This window comes from Carex rostrata, chromosome 7 (genome assembly GCF_964058835.1).
Source record: "Carex rostrata chromosome 7, lpCarRost1.2, whole genome shotgun sequence".
In the NCBI taxonomy this organism is placed as follows: domain Eukaryota; kingdom Viridiplantae; phylum Streptophyta; class Magnoliopsida; order Poales; family Cyperaceae; genus Carex; species Carex rostrata.
Genome location: NC_135924.1, coordinates 6,501,726 through 6,526,689, shown reverse-complemented (window position 1 = coordinate 6,526,689; position 24,964 = coordinate 6,501,726). Strand labels below are relative to the sequence as shown.

General features: G+C 36.0%; 1 protein-coding gene and 2 long non-coding RNA genes across 14 annotated transcripts; 2 read left to right on the top strand and 1 right to left on the bottom strand.

The window, feature by feature from the left end:
• Nucleotides 1-11,940: 11,940 nt before the first annotated feature.
• On the bottom strand, nucleotides 11,941-14,466 carry LOC144557359 (uncharacterized). Of its 5 annotated transcripts, none has more exons than XR_013512628.1 (5): nucleotides 14,276-14,466; nucleotides 13,838-13,893; nucleotides 12,971-13,361; nucleotides 12,472-12,692; nucleotides 11,941-12,258 (listed from the first exon to the last, which is right to left on the bottom strand). It is a non-coding gene; the product is annotated as an uncharacterized LOC144557359 (long non-coding RNA). The 5 variants fall into 5 exon arrangements; XR_013512625.1 differs by having other exon boundaries at nucleotides 13,265-13,361; XR_013512627.1 differs by lacking the exon at nucleotides 13,838-13,893 and having other exon boundaries at nucleotides 13,265-13,361.
• A 1,246-nt stretch (nucleotides 14,467-15,712) lies between these two features.
• On the top strand, nucleotides 15,713-18,816 carry LOC144557233 (uncharacterized). 8 transcript variants are annotated; one of them, XR_013512564.1, is made up of 7 exons: nucleotides 15,713-16,047; nucleotides 16,658-16,731; nucleotides 17,065-17,178; nucleotides 17,318-17,423; nucleotides 17,592-17,658; nucleotides 17,764-18,022; nucleotides 18,551-18,816. It is a non-coding gene; the product is annotated as an uncharacterized LOC144557233 (long non-coding RNA). The 8 variants fall into 8 exon arrangements; XR_013512562.1 differs by having other exon boundaries at nucleotides 17,592-18,022; XR_013512561.1 differs by having other exon boundaries at nucleotides 17,318-17,658.
• A 3,882-nt stretch (nucleotides 18,817-22,698) lies between these two features.
• LOC144557105 (uncharacterized) lies at nucleotides 22,699-24,721 on the top strand. The gene is made up of 3 exons (XM_078305641.1): nucleotides 22,699-23,748; nucleotides 23,819-24,234; nucleotides 24,715-24,721. Exons 1-3 carry the CDS (start codon nucleotides 22,699-22,701, stop codon nucleotides 24,719-24,721), a joined length of 1,473 nt encoding a protein of 490 aa, XP_078161767.1.
• The last annotated feature ends 243 nt before the right edge of the window (nucleotides 24,722-24,964 follow it).

Below are 24,964 nucleotides of genomic sequence, written 5' to 3'. Positions count from 1 at the left end.
AACAGTAAAGGGCCAAAATTGCTTCCAAAAAATTGAACTGCTAAACTAATTTTTAAGCATCCCACGTTACCTTGAACTGCTAAACTCATTTTTAGTGAAATACATTTGACCCATGTAATCCAGTACACCTTGATTAAATCATTAAATCAATTTGAACACTTGAATGCAACAAAAATTAATTAATTAGAATTCATAGAGCAATAAATCCATATCAACTATCCATTAATAAAAATGACTCTATTAACACCAATCAAATAGCTTTTACTTACTGAGTTGAACACAATAGATCAATAAATCTCAATTTTAGGCACATGATCCAAATAAATACAAATAGAAAGACTATCTTGAAATACCCTACACAATAGAGCAAAATAACGTTGGTACATATGTAGGTACCATCAACCCAGAAGTCAAATGAAGGTACTGTCAACCAAAATAACCTATTTCCAACCAACATATACAATCGAGACCTAAAAGAGAGAAACAGAAGAGATACCTGGCGATCAACTCCAAGTTATACAACGACAGCCACCACCCCTCTTAATAAATCTTTAGGGTTTCTCCTTCTACTCGCATCTTCATTCTATTATTTAATATCATGGTACTATCTATAGAAAGAAAAAAAAGAAAAAAATAAGGAAGTGAACAAAACCTTGATTTTCATTGCCATCGAAAAGTGTTTTGATTTGAGAGAGAGAAATAGGGAAAGAAAGTAATTGAAAGTTCAAATTTCGGATCCACCAAAGGAAGGTGTTTTGGTTTTCATTGCTATCGGAAGAAATGGAAACAAAGAAACAAATTATACAAATGGAGTCGTATCTAATTAGAAAGAGAGAAATAGGGAAAGAACTTATTATTAGGAAAATAAGGAAACAGTATCAGATAATTAATTAGAAAAGTTATATTGCATATATTTACAATACGCTATATCATTAGGAAAGTTCAATCCTTAATTTTGTTCCTTATACGTAATTTAACAGTATCAAATGAAAGTAAATAAAGAAACAGTACAGTGCTGTATAGTACATTACAATTAAAATTAAATTTGAGAATATAATTTTTTTGTGTGGCAGTACGTGTGGTGAGTATATTTTGAGTTAAATTTAGATTTCTACACATTATTCAAATGCATTTAATCAAAAGAAGGCAGATTATGTGATTGGAGGGCTAAGATTGAATTCAAAATTTAAACTTTTAATTGTAGCCGTTGGCGAATCGGACACTCAACGTGCTTAATAATAGAATAGAGATTGTTGTTATCACGGTTTTAAATTTACTATAAATAGTTTTATTGAAGTAGGGTTTTACTTAATTATTTGAATTAAATATTGTTCTAAAAATATATGTTCCATCGATCAGTTGAGGATGGAATTGTTGCACTAATGACTTCTTTATGCAACCAAAATAATTTTATTGAAGTAGGTTTTACTAAATCATTTATATTGTTCTAACGGAACCGAACTTTTTTTAATTAGAGAGATTGAATAAGCTAATATAGTGTAATTTTATTTTAGGAGAAAAACTGAAAAAATATTAGTGGTTACAAAAGTAATAAAATATAAAGGACATAATTGTAAAAAAAAAATATAGAGAATTCTTAGCCACCTGCAATATTCTTAAATCCGCTGCTGACAAGTGCACGAATGTGTATTCCCTACGTAATCTCAAAAATGAATCTTTTGAGAATTAATGAATCTCAACTGTCTGATTTTAAACAGAGCCAATTCAGCTTCTATTTATGATATAGGGGGCCCTTTAATATTAGTGCGAATCTAGTCTGCATAAATTTTAAAACAGATTAGATGAATAAGATTCATTAACTCAAAAGATTCCATTTTGAGTTAATGCAGATGATACAAATTCCAAGTGCACAATATTAATGCAAAATGAAAAACTTCAAGGGTATCTAATATTGAAATTTATTGTCTTAATCTAAAACATGGCAGTTGAAAATTTGAAATGAAAGAATGATTACATAAATTCTAAATTTTCAAATTTTAGTAGGCCGAACTCTTACTTCCCTCTGGCCCGTGATAGATCCGCTAAATTCTACCATTTCATAATTAGGCTTTTAAGGGCCGATTTCTTTCTGGGTAGACCTGGACGATGTAGATCTAATTCAAGACATGTCGGCATTCGGGAAGTATGGCACCAACTAGTGGATTAACAATACCCGGGTCGGGTATACCCGACCATACCCGCACGTGCCCGAGCCCGGGTATGGGTCGGGTACTCGGGTACTCGGGTACGCGGGTACGGGCATAAACCGGACCGGATCCATTTTTTTGGACCAATATCCGATCATACCCTACCCGAGTTTATTCGTACCCGACTATACCCGTACCCTAGTACTCGAGTACCCGTACCCGATACCCGAGTACTGTTCATCCGAATTTAAAATTCTGTTTTTCCCTCCCAGAAAAAACCAACAAAAAACCAGAAAAAAACAAACAAAAAACCAGAAAAAAAAAAAGCAAAAAAAAAAAAAACAGAAAAAAAAAAAATACCCGTACCCCCCCTACCCGTCAAGGGTACACGGGTACGGGTATAGGATGGGTAGGGTATGATTTTTGAAAAATATACCCGACCATACCCATACCCGTACCCGAGACGTACCCGTACCCGTCCCAGATATACCCGGAGTACCCGTACCCGCCCGCCCATTAAACCTCTAGCACCAACTCATTTAACCTTTGTAAGGTGTCTCTTGGACCCGGGTCTGGTCCGTCTGGATCTTAGATAACCCAAAACTTTAGTTTGGATCCATTTCGTCCGATAAGAATTCGCGCCAATGAAAATTTGATCGGACGGTTTAAAATTCACTGGTCCCTTTTAATATCGGGTGGATTTTGATCGGACAGTTTAGATTCAAAATTAAGTTTGAGTTGCCTTAGGGATACCTATTCTCTTAAACCGGATTTAACAAAAACCGACTTGAACCACTATCAAATCATAGAGCGGATATCGAGATCTCGCAAGAGAGAGAGAACTCAGAGAAAAATTTGTGCAAATTCACCATAAAATTAGCGTTGTGTGATAATAGCTTAATTTGTGATTTTATTTTTATTTCAAAGCGAGAATACTACGCATTTTGCATAATAACAACCTGTATAGTAACTGAATTAAGTTTGAAATTTAATTATGAAAAATGATGAGAGTTTAAATATCTTTATTTTTTTAACCGAATTCATTTTGGTTTTTTTAGTAACAAAATTTTAAAAATTATATGTCAAAATAAAACCGTTAAACGTAATCGATATTATTTTTCTCTACATGCACATAATAAATAGTCACTTTTTAATTTTATTTTTAAATAAATTAATATGTTCAAAAATCAATGTCCAAAAATTATTCATATTAGTGTATTTTTATAAATTCTTAATACCAATCAAAACAAAATCGAAATGTCATAATTAGGCACCAAAAATAGTCAAAATGAGGATGTGTCACAGTTTGTTGTGTTGTTAAATCGATGTTATCAACTCTGTTCTGTCATATCTGATTGAATTAATGTTTATGGCTAGCAAAATGTCAAGCAATTTTCTGTCAAAATGCAGAACATTACTCTAACGTACGGTTTCTAATTACAAACAAAGTCCTATCAAAATTCATAACATCACACTAACGGTTTCTAATTACATAACAGCTAGTGAACTTCAAATAAAGAAGCAGTTAATGCTATGATAACAAACTGAACCGTTAATTAGTGACTGGTGATATCACTAATTGTTATGTAAATAATGAACAGTTAGTGTTTATGTACTATACTAATTGTAGGGCTCTGTTCGGATGCTTTTAATTTAGTGGGAATTGATAGGTTTTGCGGCCATTTTTATTAATATCCCTAAAACAAATCAAAATTTTAAAAATGCCCCTGCTTTCAATTTTTTTTTAAAAATGCCCTGACCGCCTGGGCCCAGGGCGGCCCAAAATACTCAGTGAGGCGCCATGCCCTGGGGCGCCCCATAAGGCAAGTGAGGCGCCAGCCCTAAGGGCGCCCCATGGTGTTTTTTTTTTTTTTTTTATATATAGATCTTAGTATTTTGATTTGAAGAATTTTGTGAAGAAAAATGGATTAATCTGGACCACACATCTTAATGGATAATTTGACTAATCTGGATCGTCGGTTAAAGGATTTTCGTAGCCTCAGACACCGCTCGCAGCCTGCCACCCCCCGCATATATAGACATACACACATACAGCCTATGTTCAAAAATTTCTAGCATATTAAAAAATAAAACCCATGTTCAACCTAAATACCAGGAATTTAAAATTCATAAAATCCAAATACATTACTAAATAATACAGTACCGTCGAGTCCATAGAATAAGGTAACATAAAATTCATACAGCAACAACCAGTTCAAATAGCAATTATACAAACCGTTACAGTTAAAACATAAAATACTACAACAACATACAATTGGGGTCTAAGCCTTACGAGACGAGGAGTTTGCTCCCTTTTTTTCCTCAGCCCGACGGACGCACGCAGGACACTCCCACATAGTGAGACGAGCGTCATTCAGCAGATCTGCATGCGGGTCCATGCAATTGGGATGAACAGCTTTGCCACATTTATAACAGAAGAACATATCCACCATATCTCCGTTCAGCTCACATAAGCAGCACTGTCCCCATCCAGGTGGAGGGACCCTGTCGACCCAGCCTTCCATCAGCATTTTTCTAATTGATGGATCAAGAATGCTCAGAAATTCTTCATTATTTTTGGGTGAAAACAATCTTTCCAAATTCCTCATCGCGTAGGCTTCAGCCGTCCAAAAATTATTAATGAGTGTTCTTTTTGCTTCGTGTTCGGTTTCAGTTCTTCCTCTATTTTTTTCAACTTTGGGTGCCATTATAACTAGGGTTTCAAGTGACAGCAATTGATTAGGAAGGCTAATTATGTGCGTAATTAAATACTAACTGTATAGTAATCAACGGCTAATTAGAAAATAATTAGAAAATATATAAAAAATAATTGAAATAAATATTTTAAAAATAATGAAAAGAAATATTTAAAAAATAATTACAAAAAAATATTTAAATTACCTGTAGCTGTAGTCGCCCAGAAAATCGCCCGAAATCGCCTTGAGCGCTTTCTCCCTTCTCTCTGCCTTTGAGGTGGAAGGTAGACTGATGTTGGAGTGAGAAGAGAGAGAGAAAAAACGAATAAATAGGCATCCCTAGTGGACCGCCCGTGGCCCAGGCGGTCAGGACCCTAGCAAACCGCCCCTGTCACAGGCGGTCTGCTGGGAGTGTGGGTCGGAAATAGTGAAGAAATTGTAATTACTTCAATATAATTTCTTAGTTTGAATGTAATTACTTGAAGTATACTGTTAAGCTTTTAATTATATTGTTGAACTTTAATTGTATTGTTGAACTTTAATTGTATTGTTAAACTGTGTTATAATAATGAAATGTAAAGTGCAAACAACATAATACCAACATGAACATAAAATAAAAAAACGTAATGTCAACATAATACAGCAGTCCCATAGTCAAAATACTACAGTCAGAAATATATCACAATAAACAAAAACTCTACAATCATCATCTTCGTCTCCTTCCGGATAGAGACAACCTAGAAGCCGCTACGCCCTTGCCATGCCTGTGCGGCTGCACGCGCCTCTGCGGACTCACATCTCGTAATGCATTCTCTCCCAAATCCTCCTCATCGTCCCCCATATCCCCATCCCCGTCCCCCGTATACATGTGCTGCGTACCTATCCTGGCTGCCCATGGATCAAATCCAGCAGCTGACTCTGCATTGGCGGGCTGTGTACGCAGCTCCCATGGATCTTGCTCCCAGCTTGCAGAATACGTGGAAGGAGGCGGTGCGCCAAATAATGCAGAGACAAAGCCATCTGCAGTCTGAGATGAACTCCCACTAGCCTCAAAGTCATGCTCCATATCCACTCCATATCGTGGTCTGTGGGAGCCATACGCCTCTGCATCTGTATCTGCCGGGTCCAGCTCATTTATGCTAAATATGGGATCGGCATTCCAACGAGGTGCTCCATCCTAGATTAAAATAATGTTAGTTTTGCTACATACAAATAACTCTGCAACAAATAATGGTATAATTGGCGACTGACCGTGCCAAGCTCTACTGCAACTCCGTATTTATTTTTATAAGCATCCCATCCTTGGGTATTCAACACCCAGTCGTGGAACGCCCAACCTGAGTCATCAGCTGCATAATTGGAAGTTAACTGAGTTAGAACGAACAATTCAACGAAAATAAGAATATTGTGTGTGTCGTACTTTTAATATTAACTTGTAATTACCTGCAGAAGCTTGCGACATCTCATCGCCGTAGACAGGGACTCGTTGATAATCTGGATTTCGCGGTGCAGACTTTATCTCCCGCCAATTGATGTTGTCCCCAGCATCGCGCAGCATGCCAACGAGGCGGCCTTCAAAACCGCCTGTCTCCACGATTGGTGCAGTGTGCTCGAGCATCTGGCATCCTATATATCGCCAAGCATCCTTCGCCATGCACGCCAAGCTGTGCAGTGTGCTCCAGTCGGATCCACCGAGGACGTGCCAGCTCCACTCAGATCCACAGCATCTGCACCCTCTGCAGGCTCAGCTCGTACTCCCCACCGTCTAACTCTAGGCATACTACATTTGCCAAAAAATATTAATCAAAACATACAATTTATATAAATTTTTTTTAATAAGAATTGAATGTATATAATCCCAAAATAATTGCATGTAAATAAATTGCATGTATATGATTTTCAATAAATCTAACAAAAGTAAACCCATAATTGTAAGTAAATTGCATGTATATGAATTTTTTTTTTTTTTTACAAAAATTAATTTTGTTGAAAATAAATAAACTTTACAAAAAAAAAAGCATATACAATTCTGGGTTTACTTTTTGGGTGTATATGCAATTTGTTTACAAAATTAATTTTGCATGTACATGCATTTTTTTTATAAACAAATAAACTTTACAAAAAAAAAAATTAATTTTTAAACAAAAAAAATGCATATACATGCAAACATACAATTTATATACTTTTTTTTTAATAAGAATTGCATGTATATAATCCCAAAATAATTGTATGTAAATAAATTGCATGTATATGATGTTCATGCATATACAATTAATTTTGTTGCATGCATATGCATTTGCATGTATATACAATTAATTTACACTTTGGATGTAAGTAAATTGCATGCATATGATTTTTTTTTTTTTACAAAAATTAATTTTGTTGAAAATAAATAAACTTTACAAAAAAAAATGCATATACAATTCTGGGTTTATTTTTTGGGTGTATATGCATATTTTTAAATCATAACCCCAACAACTAAATTCTTAAACAGTTCAACCATTTGAACCATAAATTCTAACCCTAAATTGAACCGTAAACCCTAAATTTTTAAGTAATTCACAATTCACAAACATAAACCCTAAATGTAATTATAAACCCTAAATTTTAAAAAAATTCACAATTCACAACTATAAACCATATGATATTCAAACAATTTTACCATAAATCATAATCCTAAATTCAAGCAATTAAACCAATTCAACCAATTCAAGCAATTAAGCAATTCAACCATCTAATTCAAGCATCCAATCGAACCAATTTGACCAATTCAAGCATCCAATAGAACCAATTTGAGCATCCAATCGAACCAATTCGACCAATTCAATCAATTCAACTAATTACTCACGGTTAATCCTAAACATCGAATCGAACCAAACCGAATCACATTACACCATCTAATCACATTAACCCAAACCCTAAATCCTAATCGAATAAAAAAAAGAGAACTCACTTGTTCGATCGAGAGAGAAGCGAATCGACGCGCGAGGCAGTGACAAGCGTGGTGCGAGGCAGCGAGGGGTTGGCCGGCAGGGCTTCCTTCTTCTTTTTTTCTCTTCTTTTTTCTAGTTTTTTCGCGTGGATGAAGGCAGAGAGGAGGGGGAAGAAGGGTGCTCACGGGTGTATAAACCTGGGCAGTGGGGCGCCCGTCCCTGTGGCGCCTCACTTGTGGTATGGGCCGCCACAGCCCATGGCGCCTCACTGGGTATTTTGGGCCGCCCTAGGCCCAGGCGATCAGGGCATTTTTTAAAAAAAAAATGGAAGCAGGGGCATTTTTAAAATTTTGATTTGTTTTAGGGATATTAATAAAAATGGCCGTAGGTTTTGGGAAGAACCCATCAATTTACTCTGAGACCCGTTCGGCAACCATTTTTCTTCCCCACATTTTTTCCCCAGAAGAATTCCGACGCTGCGTAAAAAGTTAGAAAAAAATATATTTTCAAAATTAGTTACCACTTATGTTTAATGTTTATAAATATATATTTTATAAAATAATAAGTAATAAGTAATAAGTAGATGTTTTTAATAGTTTATTTTTTGTAAATGTTTTTAATTACATATTTTAAATGTTTGCTTGTTTTCTAATTTTTGTAATTACATGATTTAAATGTTTATTGTTTTGTAAGTGTTTGTAAATGTTTTTAATTACATATTTTAAATGTTTGTTTGTTTTCTAATTTTTGTAATTATATATTTTGAATCCTTGTTTGTTTGTTTATAAATATTTATTTTTTATAAATGTTTTTAAATGTTTATTTTTTGTAAATACAAAGTTGGCTCCAAACTCGAGACTTTTGTTTTTAATTGTTGTTTTTATAATTTATTTATAAATATTTTCTTCTTTTATTTGTACCGTTCTAGTAATATTTTTTGTTAGAAATGATTCATATTTTTAATATTATTATTTAATAAATTTTATTTAATTTCATTAATATAATTTAAGTAAAAAAATATGTTTACCAAATTTCATTAATATAATTTTGAATGCTTGGTGGCACGACAGTTTTTTTCATTGTAATTTTATATTAAGCTAACTTTAACTTAATTGATTAAAATCAATACAGAATGCTACTATTCATAAATAATAATTAAATAAAAATTATATATAACTAAATTAAACTAAAACAATTAAATAAATATACATATTTTGAAAGAAATAAAGATTTTCCATAATTAATTCCATGATACAAACGAACACTTATTTTCTCATATTCCCCGTGCATTTCCGTACCCGTGAGTTCCCACTTTTTTAAAAGTGAATTTTTATTTTCGTTCTCATTCCGTAATCCTGTGACATCCGAACACGCCCTTAGTCTTCGCAAGGTTTCTTGGACCGGGTCAGAATCCTCTAAGGTAACTCAATTTTTGAGTTTAGACTGTCCCGTGGCCCGTGCCTATTGGAGATAGCGGAGGGGCCCAGTATTATTTGAAGGATCGGATCCTTTAAGATTCGTGTGAAAGCATTTCGAATGGGCGGTCAAAACTCAAAAAATCGGGTAACTCAAGATTTGCGTTTGAACTTAGACCGTCCGATCAGAATTCAGACCAATCCAAAGTATCCAACACTGGGTTCTTTTAATATTCGTGGGTTCTTTTAGTATTATCAAATCACAGAGCGGAGAACTTGAATTAGCCGTTAAATTAGCCGACAGAGAGAGCCTCCAAAATTTCGTGAGAACTTGAATTAACCTTAAAATTAGCTAGAAAAGGGAAGGAGGCGGCGGAGGTGGGTTGCAGCCCTGGAGCTATCGATTCATCCAACATCGGATTTAAGGCTTCCATTTTGTATTTTTGCTTTCTAATTTTTTTTAAAAACTTGGTAGTGATTTTTTCTTTCTAATTTAAGGTTTGGTTTTAGCTGATTGTTTTTGTTGCTTTATCTCTCTTTTGACATAGAATTTTTTTTTTATCTGTGCAGCTACTGAAGAAGTGTGGCTGAACAGATAAATAAATACAAGTTTTTGTCCCTTTGGTTTTAGCTGAATTTTTTTATGCAATGAATAGATATAAATAATAGTCATATATTACATGGAGTTATAATTATAACGGATATTATATTGATACCAGTCAGATATTATAATGGATATTTATATATATGGATATGAATACATTGTTTAGAAATTAATTCTAACAGAACTAGCTCAAATTTTACAAAATGCATCGAATTTTGTTATGAAATAATTTTTTTTGATAAAAATGTCTATAAACAAATATAATGTGAACAAATAATTAAAATTCATATCACTCGTCCTATGATAATAGTGACCAACATATTTCTTTTTCATAACAAAGTCGTGAGTTGCAATATCTATATTTTTCTAATATAACATTAATTATATTGTATAGAAAATACAAATACGGATATATATTTATGCATATCAGCATAAATTCCTAACTCAAAACCATATTTTATCCACTTAAATTATCCCAATATTTGTATTTGCATATTATATATTAGAATATCAGTCAATCCGTAAAAAGGATGAATGCTGATGCAAAAAGATGATATAATAAGAGTATATTCGCTTTCATGTCTAGATGTGTCCGAGTTGTACGTGTCATAAGTTGATCAATCGGTTCACAGTATCCTGAATATAACAATAAACACTGTCGAACCCTACATGGCGTGTCGTGCGTGTCTGTATTAAACATGTCTGTCACAAGCTAAATGAACTTGGACTTTGATTTGGGTCCCATAGTGATTCAACCGTTGATGTATAAAAGCCCACTAACAGGGTCTTTAGTTATTTTAGTACCTGAGTTAAAGAAAAAAAGGGAAATCTTTGTATGAGAGTACCGTTAATTACTCCAACGTTTGCTTAGAAAATTATAAATAAGCAAAACTATATAGCTGAGAACTTACTACAAGCACTCTTTCTCTATGAGATTAATTAATTTTTGAAAAATAATTAACATCTCCTACATTAATTTTAACCCAAGCTGATTGATTTTCAACTGCTATTTTGATCAATGTCAAGAGGTTTCACAAAAAAAACACTATCTTAACTAGCTTAGACCAAACAATTTAGCTTGCTTGCAGTAAACCTAATCTAACAGCAATACATAGCATGAAGAAGCAAGTGCAAGGGTATAATAAGCAATAATGGGTCCTAAAATCTTCAATTGTGTTTTTCTTGACACAACATAGTCAGGAGAGAAAAACTTCAAAAAATCCAAATGTAAATTTAAGGTTATTTTCTTTAATTTAAACCAAATTCTGAACAAAAAAAGAACATTTATAATCAAAGGCTTTCGTTATGTTGTCCACATAAGTACCCATCTCGTTCGACAACTGCCGCTCACCCTGATCAATGATCAGATAGTCCCAGGAAAGCTTGCTTAAAAACTTCTTGTCCTCTACCATCCTCTCATAGCTGATCAGCAAAACATTGAACTTGCCATCACCAAAATATATGTCTCTCACTACTAGAATTTCCGTTTTTTTCAAGGGTAGCATCTGTATTTTCAAGGGTAAGAAGGGCTCTTGGAAATAAAATCGAGTTTGCTGACACATTTAACTATTTTCAAGGGTAGTCCCTTGAAAATAGTAGCGCATGGAAATCCCTGATGCCAACCCTTGAAAATGCTTGTTATCCACCCTTGGAAATACTTTTGCACGACCCATGATCCGCTAAACAGAACGAATGCTATATTTTATTGATAGCCCATATTATTTTCAAGGGACTACCCTTGGAAATGTTTTGGTAAGTCTGTTTATATTATTTTATAGTGGGGCTCATGGAAATGCTGGAGCAAAATACTCTTGAAAATATTTTGTTGATTCAGTTTATATTATTTTATGCTGAGGCCCATGAAAATGCTGGAGCACACTCTTGAAAATATTTTATTGATTCAGTTTATATTATTTTATAGTTAGATATAATATTTTCATGAGGCTACCGTTGGAAAAGTTTAACTCCTAGTGACAGAAACATTTTTTATTATTTGAGATACCAGTTTCAATGTTCAACAAAAGTAAATCACAGCAAGCAGCATTTAATTGAAATAAACTGAAACATTAGAATGAAAACTTAAATTTTAATCCTTGAAATAAAACCAATCTTATTAATTAAGATACAAAAAATTGTGATAAAAAAAAGATCTGAGTGATTTGTATAGTTTGTTTAAAAACAAAATTTATACCTCCCTTTAGCCCCCACTTCATAACTTCACTCAAAATGAAGTGATGACCTTACAAGTTCATATTTTACATGATTTTATTTTCTCAAAAGTATCACTAGTAATGACAATTTAACATTTCCATCCGATTATTTTGGAACAAATTAAGCATTATTTGCGAGCTGGGAGCTGCAGCACTCAAGACGCCGTAGGTACCCATGGCAACAGTATGTCAAGCTCGGTACTATCCTTAGGCATTTTGGCAATACAGTTATCTCTTCATGGATGTTTCGAATCTGAAATAAAGGTAAATTATAATTCAATATAACTTGGTAAACCATAATCTATATATGTATATGTGTATATATATATATAGACACACACACACACATATATATATTGAGATGTTTGGCACCAATGATACTGATGACGGCAGATTTACATAATGATACTAATGATAGGCCTAGACAATAAAAAAAAATTATAAAGGGACCAATACAATCAATTACCTAGCTAATCATAAAAGTGGCTTGATCCCGGTGGTATGCAAACTACCCAACTATGCATTTTTCTAACTCTTCCATAAGTTTTACATAGAAAGCCTCAGCATTTGGCTCCTCTCAAAATATGCAAATATTCTCTTCATACCGGCCCGTTTGTCTTTCTCAAATAATCAAGGACCAATTTGCCAAATTGTGGGCATTGACTTGCATCTTCAAAACCCATTTTCCTGGTTGCATAATCAAGAGTAAATTTCATTAAAGAATAATTAAAAAAAATTATGGCTACACCAAGAGATATGAAATCTATATTTTGATTTTGTGAGGTGGCACCATGTGACACTATAAAATTGATGGGGCTATATCAACCATTATTAACAGTAACTTCATGTATGGTAGCACCATGTGGTAATATATATGTAACACAGAAATTTACTTCTAATAATGGTCCATATTAGATATTACCAATCAATTTTATGTTCTGGTTGAAATTAATTGAAACCAACACCTCGGTGGGGCCGCAAAATCGACCAGAACTGGCACCTCCGAATCCTAAACCAGTACATCAGATCTTACAAGGCAAGCCCCCGATTTCAGGTACTGTATATGACCCTCTCAACCAAAGGAGTACAAACAAGAAGCCCCCAAAAAATATTAGTTGGCATACAAGAAGCATTAATCCAAATTTATGTCTAAAAGAAGGGAAATTTTACTGAAGAATGGAAAATTTGTTTTAAAGAGAAAAAAACATAAAATATGCAAGCTTATGGGGATATATCTGAAAATGGTGAAAAATAATTACCTTGGATGAGCCATTAGCCTTGAGCCAGTTAACTGAAACACGAATGTCTTTGAAAGCACCTTGCCAGTCGAGACCTTCCATTAGATGTTGCCTCTACCTAAATTGTGATAGCAAGAAACCTTGATCTCTTTACATTGCCCAAAGCATATAAAATAATTACTAAAATGCAATCCATGAAATATAATAAATGAATTAAGTCCCATTGCTTATACCACAATTTAACTCTAATATTTTGAGTTTTTTAGTAAAATCGCCCAAGGTCCGTGTCAGTATCGGCACCCGTTCTTTAGTACCGGTTTTAGTCTCTTTCATTCTGAAAACTTAGCATGGACCTGATATACTTTTAATTTTTTGAGTTTATGGTATTATAAACATGCTAATTCCTATATCCAATTAATTTCAAGGGTAGATAACATGCTGAATGCTTGTTATCTACCCTTTGATTCTCTTTGCCAACTCAGCATATATGGGGTTGCTTTTGCACTAGTAAATATCATTGGGCACTCATATAGATGAACACATATTCTTACAGTCTTACTCTCAACAATTACAAAGTAACAAAACCTTGCTTACAATTCTAGACTAAAGTCGTCCTCCTTTGGTTTTTCCAGAAGTCTGAAAGGTACTGTCTACATCATGCATTCAGCAAAATTATTAGTCAGATGATAATCAAATAAATAACAACAAGGGTTAAGTATTTCAGCAAACAGTTGTTGTGACAAAAATATATATGAGCTTCAGTTGGGAATTTCAACAAACATATGGTGCTCGCTGGTTTAACATTGGTTATACACGTGTTGTACAATATGCATTTGAATTGAATTGACTGACATCAGCTTATCCCCAATTAAACGAGTTAATTAATGAGCCAATCTCAAAAAGAGCAGATCGGTGCTCATTAAGAGTTGAATGGCATAAAGCAACCGAATTAGACCAATTTCTAATTTCTAATGCTATAATGCTTAATTACGGTTTAGGGTTCTACCGCACATATTAGACCATTCTACGTACCAGTGTCTTAGAAGGTTCTCGGTTTGCTTGAGAATTTCTCCGATGGGTACGGTTTGCCCTTCGATGATCGGGTTTGCTTTGGCATTTCCGACGATCGGCTTTCTTCCCGCTTATAGAGTATTTGAGAAGAGGAAATATTGAGGAGAAGAGGGTTTAGATGTTTGCCTTTCATTAAAAATAAATTGAAGCGGACAACACAGATTTTTTTGGTACTTCAACGTAAGAGGGGATTTTGGCAATAAATTAGCGGGAAGACTCCCGCTAGAATTTGGGCAAGCACATGCTGCTAAAAGCAGAAAACAGCTATCACAAGTTCACAACTTATGCCGACGCTAAGGTAGGGAAAAAGAGAACGGAGTTTTTGAGTCCAATAAGCTGCTACACCGTCCGATCTGTATTAAGATATGTGTGCACGAAAATTGATCATTCACTCATGGATTTTGAAGTAGAGTGCACGCATCTTAATTTGAATCAAACGGTTCAGATTTGAAGTGTGTATGGCCCTTCGATCTTTTGATATTTCGTTGGCTTGATGGATAGATAAATAAAAATAAAATTTCATCAAACTTTGCTGCAGGGAAATAAATTCAGTGCTCTTTAATTTCAACGGTTCTGATCGACCAACAGATGACGTGTTTACGTGCGCCTTCATTAACTCACGATGCAAGAGTTTGTGAAACATAGAACATAAACTCTTGCATCGTGAATTAATGAAGGCGCACGTAAACACCTCGTCTGTTGGTCGATCGGAACCGTTGAAATTAAAGAGCACTGAATTTATTTTCCTGCAGCAAAGTTTGATGAAATTTTATTTTTATTTATCTATCCATCAAGCCGACGGAATATCGGAAGATCGAAGGGCCATACATACTTCACATTGGATAGAAACTCAGACACAATCAAATTTCATAATTTTTACGTTGGTTTTGTTCAATGTTTTTTCTTGATCATTTTCAAAATAAATTTGGAATCATTTCACTGCAGATCGACCGTCGATTATGCACATGAAAATGAACAGTCCGCAAATATTTGTTAAATTCGAAGAGGCAAATAATAACAAAAGTTTATCAAATTGAAAATTATAAGTATAATTTGGTCATAGGAGATGTAAATAATTTTAAAATATTTTTTATATTATTTGTTGTACATTCATTAGCTAATCAGTAAATATCAAACTCTGAGCCGTTCGATAGATAATGAATGGTCTCGATATCTTCATTTTAGAATTTGTGGGTAGGGAGTTTATTTCTCTGAGGTAACATAGTATTTCTCTTTAGATCCGACGCCAGACGATGCATATAGTTCTTTAATATTAGTGCGTAATGATGATCAGACGACTCTGATCTAAACAGAAATATTATGCTACCTTAGAGCACATGAATACTCCCAATAAATACAATATCTTTCCTTTCTATTTCTCCTGGACTTAGCGAAATCTCTCCTCCCTGTACTCTCCAAGCAACACAAATTGAATTTTGAAACCGCCTTCTTCAACTTCTCCCAAATAGAAGCCGCACCCAAATTCAAATCTACCCCGTAGCCCACAAAGCAAGCACGAGAGAGTAACCTAGATCGGTCTCCCTTCCCTCTCAGTCTCTCTTTCTTGTGCGATTTTGCAGTATGCGGTCCCCTCATTTCTCCATTAACTACTCAAACCCAGTTAGGGTTTCATTGGGTCCTCAGTTAACGGCCTCAGAAGCAAGGCGGAGGAGACCAATCGAGACCGTCTTGGCACCGTGAAGCCTTGCCGAGCCGAAGTTGGAACCTATCCGGTAAATTGACTTTTTTCTAAGTTATTTCTCCTTCTCCATGTTGTTTGAAATCGAGCGATTAGGCCTTAAATTGAATTGTCGGTAAATTATGACTGTTGGTTAGAGCGGTTTCTTGTGCAAGAAAGATACATGTCTGGTACGTAAATTACTATTTTTAGTTTTTCAGCTTATAGGTACATGCCTTTTGTAGATCACATCACATCCAAAAAAGATGATGCCTTCTCAATATCACCTTTCCGGCACAACTCTTTTTTAAGAATATAGGTTACAATATCTGGCTTATGTCATTTGAAAATCATGATTTCTACAAAGTAACAACCTCTATGTTCCACCATTTTTAAGAGTGTTATCAGTCTCATACCACTGTGAATTTTTTTTTTTTTTTTATGAGGAAGTTACATTTGAATGTTGATTTCTACAAAGTTCAATGGCTTCTAAGTATCATAATTTTTGCACAGCATAGTTATACAGAGGGGGGGGGGGGGGGGGGGGGGGATATTTGTCCAAATCTTAAATTCCTATGATCTCAGAATTTCTCCATCAATATTGTATCTTCCAATTGTAAATCTAATCTAAATGCTCAATTTTTTTTTCTCAACATCAATTTCAGCAGGATCAGTAAGAAGTACAAACTCCTCCTTCACTATTGTTGGTCTCTACTCCTCTCTAATATCTTTCCCACTGGTAAAATTTTAATCTTCATATGAAACGGTATAGAAAGTCAATAGATTATCATAAATCCAAATGGACCATGTGATACAAACACCACATAAGTTTCAAATAATTTATAAATATCAGGATAAATATAGTTTCAAATTGAGGATTTACAACAGTTTTAAACTCTAAACAAATTGCTATTTGGTGCTGACTTTTTTATTAGTTACATCAAACAATAGCATTATTTTTTTGAACTTTTTAAAATAATAGGATCACAATAATTCATTACAGCTGAAGTTTGCTTTTATTTATACAATTACAAGTTTACTTTTATATATATAATTGCAATTTTGACTCCAGTATAATAGTGGGGAAAATGAGCAGCACCGAGGAGGAAGGTGGGCAATCGTTTAATTTCTTGAGGCACAAATCTCAAAGCGTCCTCTACCCTAAGGCCATTAACATCCAATCCAGGTTTGTGTTTGTTTAATTATCTCTGTTATAGCACCTAATTTTTAATTTTTGGCTTTCATTCATACATTTTTACAACTACAACTGTTATAGCATTTTTTTTATCAGTGACTAAGTCACAATTGGTGAATTTTTGTTTCAGGAAAGGTAGTGGGATTAGCAAAAGAACAATTTGACACAGGAGTTGGTGCTACACAAGTTCATGCTATTTCAATTTGGTGATTTCCAGATCAAGTTCTCACTTCCTGGTATTTAACTCCTGTATCAAGTTCTCAATTTGGTGATTTATATCAAGTTGCTTTTAGTTATCTTGATATAAATTCAACTTGTTGAAAACTGACTGACATTTAACTCTCGTATGGCCCTTTATATTTTTTTTGGATCTAAGCTTTGGCAATTAACTAATTAATCCATAGGTTCATAGAGATAATGACACCTGTATTTTCTAGAGATGCACAGATATGTGTATGGCACATGATTCGGGTACTTCAAACTTTATTTGAAAAATATGCTATTTCAAGTTATATAAACATTTAATTTAGACATTAATTGCTCATTGTTTCCTTTTTGCATTTCAAATAAATGAAGTGGTGCTTATACGAACTATGGTGAGACATTGTGTAATAATAGCGCGCAGATACAATTGATATCAGGCTATCAGTGTGAAGTAAGATAAATCTTGGCTTCATTAACCTATACTTTTATTCAAATTTGCTAATTTTAGTATACATTTGTTATGCAGCAACGAAACCTTGTAATGTGGATAAGAAAACCCCAAATTCAAATAAATGGGTAAAACAAAGAGGCAATACCGTAAGTTGTACTGATATGTCACCACCCAACACAGGTATATATATGTGTACTTGTTAAAGCTCAATTCAAATTTTGTGTCAAGTGCTTATATATATTACGAATCATAAATAATTAATGTTTTTGGATGGTTCAGAATTTTCAGATCAAGTGATTTTCTAAATATCTAAAAAAATAGTAAAAAAATTTCAAAACGTGTAAAATTTGGTCTCCAAACACATATTAATATGGAGAACAAGATGAACGGTTCGGATCGACCATTAGGATTTGAAAACTTGAATATAGAGCCGTAGCACGGTGCCAAATCGTAATATGCATAGTATCATAGACTCACTCTCAATCTACTGTCTATTTACAATGGTATGGCCATGTTAGTCCTAGGTACCAATATGTACTTTACATTCAAGATTTTATTATGTCTGCAGCAAGGTAGAGTACAATTTTTAGTAACTTATTACATTTTTGCAAAATGCATTTCCAAACTAATAATTCTCATGATTTATTTTCTTAATATTGTAGGTGTCAGACTTGATAATTTCACATGGATGTTTTCTTAATATTGTAGGTGGCAATCTACCTTCAACTTGAACCAGACCTTTTAGTATCCGAAAGTGCACATTTTGGTGAATTTACAACTTTTAGCATATCAACAAACTAGGTGGTAACTTATTATGTGAATTTTTGTTAACTCATAGCATAGTGAGTATATTTTGAGTATATTAGTAGTGTGCAAGCGCACAATACTGTGTTGTAAAGGGTTTTTCATCTTCTTTTGATACAATGTGTTGATTATACTATATTAATTATTTATGCTTATTAAATGCTTTGCAATCTCTTTTCTCAATGTGTTTTCTATTGATTTGTAAGATGTGTTATCAGTTTGAATGTAAATTGGGGATTGTAAAGAAATATTGGGTTGGTACATGGAGAATTATCCAATGAAAACATTTTGGTACAAAAAAAAGGAGGCTAGTATTTCCAGAGGTATATCCATGAAAAAAATACATGAATCCATTCAAATAATAGCACCAACATCTGACCAGGTGGGGCCCATTTTTGTTGGCCATGAATTTGCTGGGGTGGGTCCTCCATAAACTGCCCTTGAAAATACTCAAGTGGGTCCCAGGGGTGTCACCCTTGGAAATGTTCAAGTGGGACCCATGTTCCCTCCCCTTGAAAATAATCTGGTGGGCTCCACGATGCTCCCCTTGAAAATAATCTGGTGGGCTCCACGATGCTTCCCTTGAAAATAATGTAGACAGTGGCCAAATTTGAAAGTATTTTCAACGGCCCTTTTTTCAAGGGTGGTCTCTTGAAAAAAGCTAGAAAAGAGTATTTCCAACGGTCCCCTTGGAAATACTGACTATTTCCAAGGAGGGTATTATCAACGGTAGTATTTTCAAGGGTAGCGCTTGAAAATGGCGATTTTTGGGCTTTTTTCAAGGATAATCTCTTGGAAAAAGCCATTTTCGGGAGCATGAAAAAAGAGTGAATTCTAGTAGTGTCTTATTGTTTTTCTCTCTTCAGGCTTGCCATCGTACAAAATTGTGGTAAAACTGCACAGATACATGTAACTTGTATTATACTGTTGGAAATTAAGAAGAGCAGGTGATATTTGCCATGTTATCAAGGGTGATGCACAGATGCATGATATTTCTGAAACATTCACAAAAGATAACACTATGTGACATTATGTATTTGATCTTCCAATTGTCCTTAGATTCTTTTGCGCCAAGCAACAAAGAAAGATACAGAGATTAGAAAGCAGTAACGGAAGATAAAGAAGAGAAGCTTAAATCGAAAATTAATAAAGATGCAAGGGAAACAAACCTAGGAAATTAACCAGGTCAAGAATTCATCTAGCCAGACCATCAAGACCATATGGGGCGCTGTTATGAGATGGGGTCCCGTCATTCCACTCGGATTGTTGTTAAACAGATCAGAGACAGTTGATTTTCCTCCCTCAAGGATACTGCCCGGCTGAAAAAATAATAAAAAAATAACAAATTTAAAAGGAATTCACAATTATATATTAACATAATGGTGAAGTAAAGCCTTTATCTGTTCATACCAATGATGAAAAAACATACTTTAATGGTTATCAACAGTACTGCTGCTCAGCATAATCTCACAGCAAAATTTTTATTAATCATTCATTAATCTATTTATTCATACTATTTTATTTTTAAATATCCTTTTTGAGAAATTGATATTAATATGATGAGTTGTTAAATTAGAAACCCTCTAATGAAATCCCAATTAGGGGTTTAATTCAGCTTTCATCTGTTGACAAACACAGCTAATAATGCATCATATCCTTTCATCAATTCCACAAAATTTCTGAGATATCAAAGGTAAAAAGGGGGCAGATTTCGAGAACCGGGACCCACCTGCAAGTGGAAGTCAGAAGCAAGTTGCATATTCTCCAGAGCGGCCGCAAGACATTTGGGAGATCTGCGGACGGACCGACGGGGAGGCGCAGGCCGAGGCGGAGACAAACGCGGTGCCTCTGCGCTGGATTCTCCGGTGGATATGCTCCAGCGGCGACCGCTCGAGCGAGGAGAGAGGATCATTCGCAAGGTGTTTGCCAAGTGGGAGTCGGAAGAAAGGTTGCATATTCCTAAACCCCAGAGCGGCCGCAACGCATCTGGCTGATAAGGGAGGCAGAGTATCTGCGCTGGATCCTCCGGTCGATATGGTCCGACGGTGACAGCTCGAGCGAGGAGAGAGGTTCATTCGCGAAGTGTTTGCCAAGTGGGAGTCAGAAACAAGGTTCATATTCTGAATCCCCAGAGCGACCGCATGGCATCTGGCTGACATGGGAGGCAGAGGCTCTGTGCTGGATCCTCCGATGGATATGCTCCGGCGGCGACGGCTTGAGCGAGGAGTGGAGCGAGGAGAGGGGCTCATAGCTGGAGGGGTATTATGGGAAGAGATAGTGTGGCGCGAGGTGTTTGTCTTTGTCGAGACGAGAGAGAAAGAGAATTAGTGAAACTAAACTTCTCAAGAAATGTTTTTTATGGGATGTTGGATTTAGATCGGACGGACAGATGGAAGCTAGTTGTATCCGAACGACATCGTCTCATTTGTCTTCCCGAATTTTCGCTATTATGGAAATAGAAATGAGAGATCTTTCTATGCTCCAGTTTAGGAACCGAAATTTTTAAATATACCATTTTAAGAAAATAAATAAATAAAAACACCATCGGTGGCTGGATTTAATAAAAATAGCATGGCCGCTTTGGCGCGAAGCGGGTACCTTGAACGTGGCCGCTATGGTGGGAATCGGCCACTATATTGGGCCGGCTTTAGGTCCAGCGGGGTGGCCGCTTTGGGGGGTAGCGGCCAGGGCCGCTTCCTGGGGTAGAGGGCACCCTGATAAAATATATATATATACAGAGTTGTATTATAGAGGAGAGAGATATTCATTTGACGCACAGAGGTCATATGCCACTAGTGCCGCTTCAGCTGTAAGTATTTTATTTTCTTTCTTATAAAAAAAAAAAATAGTATTTATAATTAATTTAATTAATTTTTAATTTTAGGTTTTCTTATACTCATACCAAATGGCTGTTATGGTATCTATTTACACTGGTGGTGAGATTTTAACAGGCCCTAATGGGGTTTATTACAGTATCGGGCCTGTTTCTGTGATACCTGTAATCTCGGGTACTGATTTGTTGGTTCTGAAATCGATTATTTCTCAGAACCTCAGATTGAATCAGGATCGATATGACCTTGATATTCAGGCCAAAATTAGCATGCCCACTGGTTCAGGCCAAACTTGGTTCCAACTTTTTCATGTTCAGAATGATGGAGTCTGGCAGGTACTGTACAACCAGACAATTAGTTTTTCTGGAGGTGTATACAAGATAATTGAACTCTTTGTGGAGATTAACCGAGTCCAGCGTCCTAACCCCCTTGCAAGGTTAATCCGGGGTGCTATTCGGGCTAATGCCTCAACCTCCTCAAGTCCAGTGTCCCAACCCCCTTTCCAGATTGACATGCCTGAAAGTAGTAATGCCCCAGTTCAGGAGGGCCGACGGTCTACTAGTCGGCCCTCCCGTCGGTCCCGAATCCCTTTGCCGATTGACATGCCTGAGAGTAGTCAAGCCCCAGTCCAGAGGGACCGACCGTCTAATAGTCAGCACTCCCATCGATCCCGAGCCCAGCCTTGTGATCCGGAGGAAACTGAGGAGACGGTGGATCCGGAAATACAAGAGGCAGAGGAAAATTGGGGGGATGTTGATCCTGATTGCATGAGCGATCACAGTGACACAGCAGATACGAGGCCTGTGCTCGGGCAGACAAAAAAAATTCAAGGTTGATAAAGGGTTTCGGATAATGGGTCGCGGGGTTGAGCACCCGATTGCAGCTTTCAATGACCTGTCAGGTTTTCAGGAAGCAAATGTGGGGTTATTTGGTAGACATGCAGAGTTTGAAAATGAATTGTCAGAGGGACAAACCTATGATTCAAAGGAGGAAATGAAAGCTGCAATTTACAAGTTTCACATTCTTTGTAATAAAGAGATTAAGAATACGCACAGTGACAAACAACGGATTAGGTTCAAGTGCAAGGACCCCAGATGTGGTTGGTACATTAATGCAAGGGTCACTGGTTTTGGTACACAATGGAAAGTATCCAAGTGCCCAACAAAACATGTTTGTCATGCGGATGCCACAAGAATAGATCATGCACAGTTGACCGCTGCTATGGTTGCCGATTGCATCTCGGCGCACATGAGAAATGACGTAGATTTAAGTATCACTTCTGTCAGAATAGCTTGTGCACAAACGTACAACGGTCAGGTACCAGCGTACAATAAATTATGGCGTGGAAGGGAGTTGGCAATTGCCCGCCAATTTGGTAGTTGGGAGGGGTCATATGCGCTTATAGTCCCCTTATTGGAGGCAATTAAGCGAAAAAATCCAGGTACATTGTTTGATGTTACCTCATATCCAACTGGTGAGCCTGGACCTTACAGGTACTTTAATAGGGCGGCTTGGGCATTTGGACCATGCATAGAGGCTTTCCAACACCTGAGACCTGTCATCACTGTTGATGCCTGTTTCTTAGCAGGCCGGTACAAAGGTAAAATGTTGATTGCAACCGGGTACGATGCAGAAAATCAGCTCCTCCTGTTGGCTTTTTCATTGGTAGATACAGAGAATTTTGAAGATTGTGCATGGTTCATGCAATGGTTGAGGCGCAATGTAATTCGCTCCAGGTTTGTGTGTGTCATCACCGATAGGGGTAAGGGCATAAAAAAGGTGTTTCGACAGGATGATCTGGGATGGAATGAGGAAGATGAGGATGAGTGCGTTCACCGTCTTTGTGCTACTCACATAGCAGAAAATATGAAAAAGAATCATTGCAATGAAGAAGCAATCAAGTACTTCAGGATATGTGTGGCGAAGAGAAAGATGAGGAGATATGAGCAAGGAATGCAAGCAATGGGAGATGTATGTGATCGGGCTCTGAATTGGTTGGATGGTGTGGGTAAGTATCTAGATCAAGATGAGAACGAATGTCCTAAACCATGGAAGATATTCCAGGCGTTGGATGGGGGTTTCCGTTGGGGAATTATGACGACGAACGGGTCCGAGTCGCTCAATAATGTTTTTAGATCTTCTCGTAGGTTGCCGGTAGCAGCAATAATTGAGGACACGTTTTACAAATGTCAGCAATGGTTTGCTCAAAGGAGGGCAAAAGCGCAATTTGAAGCAAGCCATGGTCAACAGTTCTCATGTCGTGTGCACGAGGTATGTTATTTTAATTAAATTATTTTATTTTTGTAATTTTTATTAATTTCAAGCAATGTATTTTTCGTAGTTGATTAACAAACGGTGCGGGAGGTCACAATCTATGACGACGCTCGGTGGATTTGGCAACTGGAACGAGTTTGAGATAACATCCACACAAGAGAAAGTTAATGCATACATGAAAGACTCTTCTGGCCGGTCTACCAAAGCGAATTATAAATACACGGTGGTAATCATGGATGAGAACACGGTTACATGCACATGCCAGAAGCCGCAATTAAACAGAATACCGTGTTCTCATGTTCTGGCAGTGTGCCGTCTCCGTGGCATTGACCCTGGAAGGTTTGTACATTACTACTACCACATACAGACACTTATCAACACATGGCTGGGTGAATGGCATGTGTATGACAATCAGTCTGATTGGCCGGAAAATGAAGGCCCAATCCTTGTTCCAAATGACAAAAATATTACCTTGGGTCGAAGGCGAGTTAATAGGATTCCGATGTGGCTTGATTTACTTCATAATAGAAGGAGAGGACATCAGACTTGCCGGGATACACAAGAACAACAAAATAGAGCTGCTCGAGATGCACGAGGTAGTTAACTCATACATTTTTGTTATTAAATTTTCAGGTTGAGAAAGAGGAGTAACAATACATTTTTGTTATTAAATTTTCAGGTTGAGAAAGAGGCAAGCAATGTATTTTTATCCGACGGTCAAGTTTAGATTTGTGATTTATTGTTTGTTTACTCGTTTATTGTATTAACATGCATACACCTATTTAGGCGCACTATTATTGTTTGTTTTGATTTATTTGTGATTTATTTGTTGTTTTATTATTTGTTTTACAAATCGTTACGTTCAGATTTACTGTGACGAAAAATGATGAAAGATAAAAGCAAAATAGTACAATAAATAACAACATGAAATAAAGATAAGCATCCTGATATAACAAATCACAGTATATGACAACACTAGAGTAAAAAAAAGTACAAAAACAAACAAGAACCTAAAAGTCAGAAGGAGTGAATGGGCACCTCGCCTTCCTAGTCCTCAAACCCTTAATCCGCACTGCGAGTGGAGTGTGGTCGAGAGAATCATCTGACTCAACGGCCTCGACCTCCTCAATCTCAGCTGACTGCTGGACTGCAGGACCAAATGCAACTGTGTGTCCAGACTCCTGAGTCGATAACATACCGTAGGCAGCTCTCA

Excerpts from the sequence above, each read along its gene's own strand:
- LOC144557105 (XM_078305641.1), top strand. The coding sequence starts at position 22,699 with ATGGTTGCCGATTGCATCTCGGCGCACATGAGAAATGACGTAGATTTA. Across the intron at positions 23,749-23,818 it reads TCTCATGTCGTGTGCACGAG|TTGATTAACAAACGGTGCGG; the intron begins GTATGTTATTTT and ends TATTTTTCGTAG.